This window comes from Symphalangus syndactylus, chromosome 6 (assembly GCF_028878055.3).
Source record: "Symphalangus syndactylus isolate Jambi chromosome 6, NHGRI_mSymSyn1-v2.1_pri, whole genome shotgun sequence".
NCBI lineage: Eukaryota > Metazoa > Chordata > Mammalia > Primates > Hylobatidae > Symphalangus > Symphalangus syndactylus.
Window position 1 is genome coordinate 35,569,133 of NC_072428.2, and position 7,290 is coordinate 35,576,422.

General features: G+C 44.9%; 1 protein-coding gene across 5 annotated transcripts in view; it reads right to left on the reverse strand.

Annotated features, from left to right (window-relative positions):
• The window catches only part of NELL1 (neural EGFL like 1), a 932,871-nt gene extending 932,556 nt beyond the window's left edge, over positions 1-315 (reverse strand). For 3 of the 5 annotated variants that reach the window (XM_055282142.2, XM_055282141.2, XM_055282138.2), the window contains exon 1: positions 88-315. In XM_055282142.2, coding sequence (XP_055138117.1) covers positions 88-142 — 55 coding nt within the window. In that variant the 5' untranslated portion in view covers positions 143-315. The remainder of the gene's footprint in view (positions 1-87) is intronic. The other 2 variants (XM_055282139.2, XM_055282140.2) reach the window with 2 other exon arrangements.
• Positions 316-7,290: the final 6,975 nt, after the last annotated feature.

A 7,290-nucleotide genomic window follows, 5' to 3' on the forward strand; every position in this document is an offset into this window, starting at 1 on the left:
AAAGCTCGGCTCCAGGTCTCCCCACGCCGCCGTGGGCTGTGGGCACCCCCATTTCCCGATCCCTCTAACCGCCACAGTCATGCTTACCTGTCCTGGCAGTGCACACACAGAACCACACAACTAAAATCACATCCATCGGCATCGCTCCCGAGGGTCCCCGCCTAGCAGGGCGCACCGGAGCTAGGTGGAAGCAAATGAGCCTGGATCCTGAGGCGCGCCTGGCTTGGAGCCGCCAAACTTGCTAGCGGGTGGCGGGGGAGGTGGCTCGGCAGCGCCGGGTGCTGCGCTGGGATATGCGCCAGGGAAGGCAGCCCCGGCCGCCCCGCCCCCAGCCCACCCCCCACCGCGGGCGGCGGCGGCGGCGTGGGGCTCGGGGCCTGGCCCCCGCTGCGGCTGCGTTCGCCTGGGAGCCCGGGCAGGAGCGCGGGGCTTGGCTACTGTGGCTTGTTGCGCTCCCCGTTGGGGGCCGATTCCGTTCGCCTCCTTCGCCCGCAGAACTGCGAGGATCTGGACTGCAGGCGCCGCTACCACCCGGAGCACCGAAGTCGGAGTCCCAGGACCCGCGGCCGAAACCAGAGAGCGGGAGGTACACGGCCGCCCCCACAGCTTCACGCGCTCTAGCCCCTCTGAGCCGCAGTCGCCAATGCTGCCCTCTCTGCTTCCGCACCGCGGTGGGGGCTGCCGAAGTTGCCACAGTTCATCACTGCCGAGTCGAAAAGCCTCCGAGCCCTCGCTGGTGGGTATTTTTCCTCGGGGGAACCCAGACCAAGGCGGCGCCACCGAGCGCGCACGCAGCCCCTCGGAAAACAATTACTCGGGATTCGCTCTGTCAGCTAGGTGGGGAGGGACCTGAGGGGGCTGATGGCTGAGTCCCTGCTCACCGCCTGTACCTTCTGTCTTCTCTCTCCTGGTGAACCCCTATGACTGAATACGCTCTTTGTGGGTGCAGAAAGCGCTGAGGTGGGGGGGTGCAGAAAAGGGGTCCTCGACGCGGAGCGAGCTGTGGTTGGGGTTTGGGAAGTCTATTTGCAAACCTTCTCATTCTGCAGGGCAGATGCTGCCACATAGGGGTAACTCCTAACCATCTTTTTTTTTCTTGCGTGATTTTCTTAATGGTATTATCAAAAGCCCACTTTTCTTTTATAGTAACCTTTTGGCCCCATTTGCAATTCCTCCGGGACCTCCACCTTCTTTTCCCTCCCCCACCACCACAACATTCTCTGGAGAGAAAAGCTGGGCTGGGCTTTGTTTTCTACTTGCCGGCAAGAAGAGAATGGGTTCTCTCCCCTGCGACCCTTTCAGGACCTGACCTTCCCTGTGAAGATCCCCCAAATTTGAGACTTCTGTCCCACTTCCTATTTGTCCTACTAACACCTAGGAATATTATTTATAACTGGATATGTACAGTCATGAAATCTGAAATGACAGCCTCTGATTTATACCAAATGAACTCCACCTAGCTTGCTCAGTCTTCCCACTCTCTCTGAACCCCCCGCTCCCCCTCACCGCCAGTACCCCTTTGATACTCACAACAGGGATCCCAGAGGAGTCCAAGGAAACCTCAGAACAGCCGTCCCTCATTTCCTGGAAACCAATTCCAACGTTTCAGAATCCTCTTCACTAATAAGAACGTGCCCTTCTCACTTCTTGCACCCACTTTCACTTCCTATATCCTTAACCCCTACACAACTTTGACCCCAGGAGCCCCAGTGAAGTTCACCAAATTAGCGCAGCTTATTAAGAGGGAAGGCTTTACTAGCATGCTCTTCTGGTCTCTGCCCTATTTTTCTGGATATTTCTGTGTGCAAGCCACTGTCCCATTTGGCCCTTTATGTTGTGGTCCTTTGGCAGATGGAAAAGAAAGTGAACAAGCAGGTAAATTCCAGCTCAAGAAGTTTACTGTGCAATCTAGAAGTTGAGCTGAATGATTAAGAGGTAAACTGATGTCAGCTGACTCCAACTCAGATTCGGCTAAGGCCGAAAGGAAATCTGTCTACCTTGACTCTGTATTTTCACTAACAGAGTCCACGTGTTTTTCCTTCCACCTGGAGCGTGTTGCATTTAAAGCTAACGTTAAAATCACACATCTTGGAAGAGAATAGGATTTCCCAAGTCTTGATGGGCCTTGTGGACAAGGACACCATACAGCATGTTGTATTATAAGAGCCATTTCCTATCTCTCCTCTGCAGTCTTTAAGTACACCTCAGCAGGAACAGCCTTGAGTTGCTTTGAACTGTTGTTTCCGAGGCCCTTTTATTGATTTCAGAAAGCCCAGAATCCTTAAAAGTACAGTGACCCCAGCAAGGGGAAAAGGTGGTCTGGGTAAGATCTGCAGAGCTCTCTATCTTTAAAGTCTCTGTGTAATTAGCTGGTCCTGTGGGATAGGACTTTTAGCTTGTTCCATTAAAAAAATAAAGCAAGACATATGTTCTGTCATAGCTTTGCTGCATAACTTCCATTAACAGTAACAAGAGTTAATCTCAACAAGGTCATAAATCTTTTCTAGATAACTAAGTACTGCAATCTCCTCCTATAAGTGCAACCCTTGAGTGGGGATTTTGAGTGTGTAGGCCTGTTAAGCTAAGGTGACCTTCATAGAATGGGCTCAGCAAGTTTCTGTGGTGACAATGAAGGGACACATGGCTATGTATGTACTTGATGGTGGAATGTTACAGTGAGACCTGTGTTCAGTGGAAGCCACACTGAAACATCTTACCTGATGCCAGATCCCAAGCCCATCCTCCCCTTCAGGATGGCCTACCTCCATGGGTTCTTCAGGAGCCAGTAGTTGTCTTTCATTATCCCTCTGACTCTTCTTCCTGACCTCTAAATGTTGGAGAGCCCCAGGACTCACTCCTCAACCCTTCCCTTCCAGCCACACTCCCTCCCTATTAAGCTCATCCCACCTCATGGATTTAAATAATATCTATACAGGGATGACTCTCAAATATGCATCTCTATCCCCAGCCTCTATTTTGAATCCCAGGCCTACATATCTAACTACCTATTAGACATCTTGAATATAATATGGCCACATCATCAAAATTAAAAACATTTGCACTTCAAAGTACACTATCAATGAAGTAAAAAAACAACCAATGAAAAAGTATCTTTGCAAGACATATCTGATTGGAACTTGTATCTACTAAAAAACTATTACAACTAGATAATACAAGACAATAAAAGGTCCAATTTGCAAATGGGCAAAGTATCTGAATAGATATTACTCCGAAGTATATATACAAGCGGCCAATAAAGACATGAGAAGATGTTCAACATCATTAGCCATCTGGGAAATGCAAGTCAAAACTACAGTGAGATATCACTTCACATCCACTAGGATGGCCAGAATAAAATAGATAATAAATGTTGGTGAGGATGTGGAGAAATTGGAACTCATATACTGCTAGTTAGAATGTAAAGTGTTCTTTAAACAGTTAAACATAGAGTTGCTGCACAGCAGCCCTATCCCTAATATCCACACAAGGTAAATGAAAACATATGTCCATATACTACCTTGTACATAAATATTTAGAGCATTATTCAAAATAGTCAAAAAGTAGAAACAACCTAAATGTCCACTGACAAATAAGTGGATAAATAAAATGTGGTATGCCTATATAATGGAATATTATTCAGCAATAAAAAGACATGAAGCATTGACACATACTACAACATTGACCTTGAAAACCTCATACGAAGTGAAAAAAGCCTGTCACAAAGGACCATATATTATACAATTTCATTTCTATGAAAAGTCAGGAATAGGCAAATCTATAGAGACAAAACATCTGATTAGTGGTTGTCTAGGGCTTGGGGTTAAGGAGGTAGGATTAGGGGGTTATGGCTAAAAAGTGTAGGGGCTATTTTTGAGGTAATCAAAAGGCTCTAAATTTGATTGTGATGATGGATGTAAAACTCACAGACAATCACAATATAGTAAAAACCATTGAATTGTATACTTTAAATGGGTGGATTGTATGATATGTGAATTATATCTCAAGCTGTTTTTTAAAATATTTTAATCATGACAAAAAATTGTAATATGGCCAAATGGGGACTTTTGACTTTTCCCTTCTCTTAAATTTCTCACTGCTGACTTCTAAGGACACGGCAGGAGCCTTCACCAAGTGCTCCAACTGTATAACCCAGGGTCACCCTTGACTTGCTTTCCCTTAGCCCCCACACACAAGGCATCAAGCCCTGTCAGTATACCTTAAAGAAAAATCCCCAGTCAAATTCCTCTTCTCACCAGGTCTCCTCCCACCTTCCTCCAACCCATCATTATCTCTCCCATAGGCTACAGCTATAGACTCTCAATGCTTCTCTCTGCCTCCATTCTTGCCCCGTATAATTCCGTCACCTCCACCTTCAGCAGTCATAGTCTGTGTTTTGTAACATGTATCGTATCACACTGCCTTGCTCAAAACTCCTCCTGGAGTTTTCCATCATATTTTAGTAAAATCCAAACATCTTATATCACCCCTGCTTCTCTTCCCAGGTCCCTCTCTCCCCCATTCTCCCCCTAACTCACTCCAGGTGGACTTTCTTATTCCTTAAACATTCCCAGTTCATACCATCCTCATGATCTTTGCACTTGCTGTCCCCTCTACCTGGAAGGTTCACTTTTAACTGACTCAAATCTCGTCTCAATGTCAGCTCTTTGAGGAGACCTTGCCCAAAGAAGCTTCTCACTTTACTCCCAACATTCTCTGCCTCCTTACCCTGCTTTATTTTTTAGAGTGTTTGTTATTGTCTAAAATAATACGATTTATATGTTTACTTATTTGTTCTGTCCCCCCCCACAATATAATGCAAGCTCCACAAGAATAGGAATTTTGTCTTTCTTGTTCACCAACGTATATTTCCACCTAGAACAGTGCCTAGCACATTTTAGGAGCTCATTAAATGTTGTTGAATGAATGAATGAATCAATGCATGTTCTGCCAGGAAGCAGCATGGAGAATGAACTCTTCTCATTGGCTGTCAGCACGGCAACAGTCAGAAGGCCTTGTCTCTCTGTCCCCCCGAGTTGCTCCACTGCTGACTCTATGTGGGGCAGCAGATCCCATAGAGGAAGAGTAAGAAGTACTCCTTTTTAGTATCCAAACTAAATGTGCAAGCTAAAAGCAGTTCCAAGCATGAGAAACCCTCTATTATATTTACTGCCTTATGAATTCCCCTCCCGAAGCCACTCTTCTTTGTCCAAGCAGCCTTTCAACTATCTTCACAGCTACCTTCACATTGTGGACACATAAGAAGTTTATAAAACTTATTATACACATAAGAAGTTTATAAAACGAGAAAATGAGAAAGTAGCACTGTGACAGATTGGATTCTATACCTTCCCTCTACTCTAAAGAATAAGTTGAAGTCCTAACCCCTGGCACCTGTGAATGTGAGCTTATTTGGAAATTGGGTTTTTGCAGATGTAATAACTTAAGATGAGGTAATTAGTGTAGGCCCTAATGCAGTATGACTGATATCCTTATAAGAGAAAAATACCATGGGAAGACAGAGACACAGGGAGAATGCCATGTGACCATGGATGCAGAGATTAAAGTGTTGTAGTAGCTGTGCTATGGTTTGACTATTTGTCCCCTGCAAAAATTATGTTGAAGTTTAACTCCCATGTGGCAGTATTGAAAGAGCCTCTAAGAGGTGATAAGATCATGAGGGCAGAAATTAATGGGTTAATGGGTTAATGGATTAATGGATTATCATGGGAGGGGAACTGGTGGCTTTACAACAAGAGGAAGAAGGACCTGAGTGAACATGTTAGCATGCTCAGCCCCCTCACCATGACATCCTGTGCCACTCTATTCTAGAGTCCCCACTAGCAAGAAGGTTCTCACCAGATGCAGACCCTAGACCTGGGAACTTTCAATCTCCATAACTGTAAGAAATAGGTTTTTTTCTTTAAAAATTATGCAGTTTCAGGTATTCTGTTAAAAGCAACAGAAGGCCAGGCGCCATGGCTCATGCCTGTAATCCCAGCACTTTGGGAGGCCGAGGCGGGCAGATTGCCTGAGCTCAGGAGTTCGCAACCAGCCTGGGCAACATGGTGAAACCCCATCACTACTAAAATACAAAAAATTAGCCGGGCATAGCAGCATGCGCCTGTAGTCCCAGCTACTTGGGAGGCTGAGGTAGGGGGATTGCTTGAACCCGGGAGGTGGAGGTTACAGTGAGCCAAGATTGCTCCACTGCACTCCAGCCTGGGCAACAGAGTGAGACTCCATCTCAAAAAAAAAAAAAAAAAAGCAACAGAAAATGAAGATAAGCTACAAGCCAAGGGGTGTCTTCCAGAGGCTGGAAGAGGCAAGGAAGGATTATCCCCTAAAGACTTGTCCTGCCAACCCTTGATTTCAGATTTCTAATCTCCAGAACTGTGAGAGATTAAATTTCTGTTGTCTTACATCTTTCAGTTTGTAGTGCTTTGTTATGGCAGCAGTAGGAAACTAACACAAGTGCCAATTTGCTGCCAGAGTCAAGGAAAGTACGAAAGCACCCAAGTTTCCTTCACAAACCTAACAGCCTCAATACTCTCTGCAACTGTGCAAGCCTAACTTGGGTGGATATTTTCATTTCCTGAAATGCACATGCACTTATAAAAAGAGGCTGAATGAATGTATTTATGTATGAACCTCTTTCTATATGGATATATAAACTCTATATGAAAACTTCGTTCTCTAATTACCACAGTCCACTTCAATGGTATCCAAATTAGAGGGATCCATATTTTGCTAAATTAACTAGTGTCCTCGTCTCATGTCTTCAGACATGTTTTAGAACAAAGCTGGGTATAGATCTGTAGGAAAATAGGTAGAAAAATTTATAGACATATAGAAAAAGGCATCTCATGATTCTTTGGATGAAACCATTCTAATCCATAACATCAATCATCTTGGAAAAGTTTCAAGTTTCTGATGACAAGAACCAGGGTGTGCTCATATCTAGGCTTTATTAAATGTTAAGTAATCACATGTCCATTCCAATAGACCATTAAAAATTTGGCACACTATCTTCAAAGAGGCCCTAGAAACAGGCTCCACCCCAGCCCTGGCCAGAATGGTATTGGCTACATTTCTTAAGTGTAACTATGAGTGGTTACTGCTGTAAGTACTGTCCAAGGATTAACCCATTTATTCTTCAAAACAACCCAATTAGGTAGGTAGCATTATTATACCTATCTTACAAATGTGGAAAGTGAGCCATTGACCAAGTTAAGTGGCTGAGTGTGACTCAAACCCAGGCCATATGAACTTTACTGTTTCTCCTGGGATGAA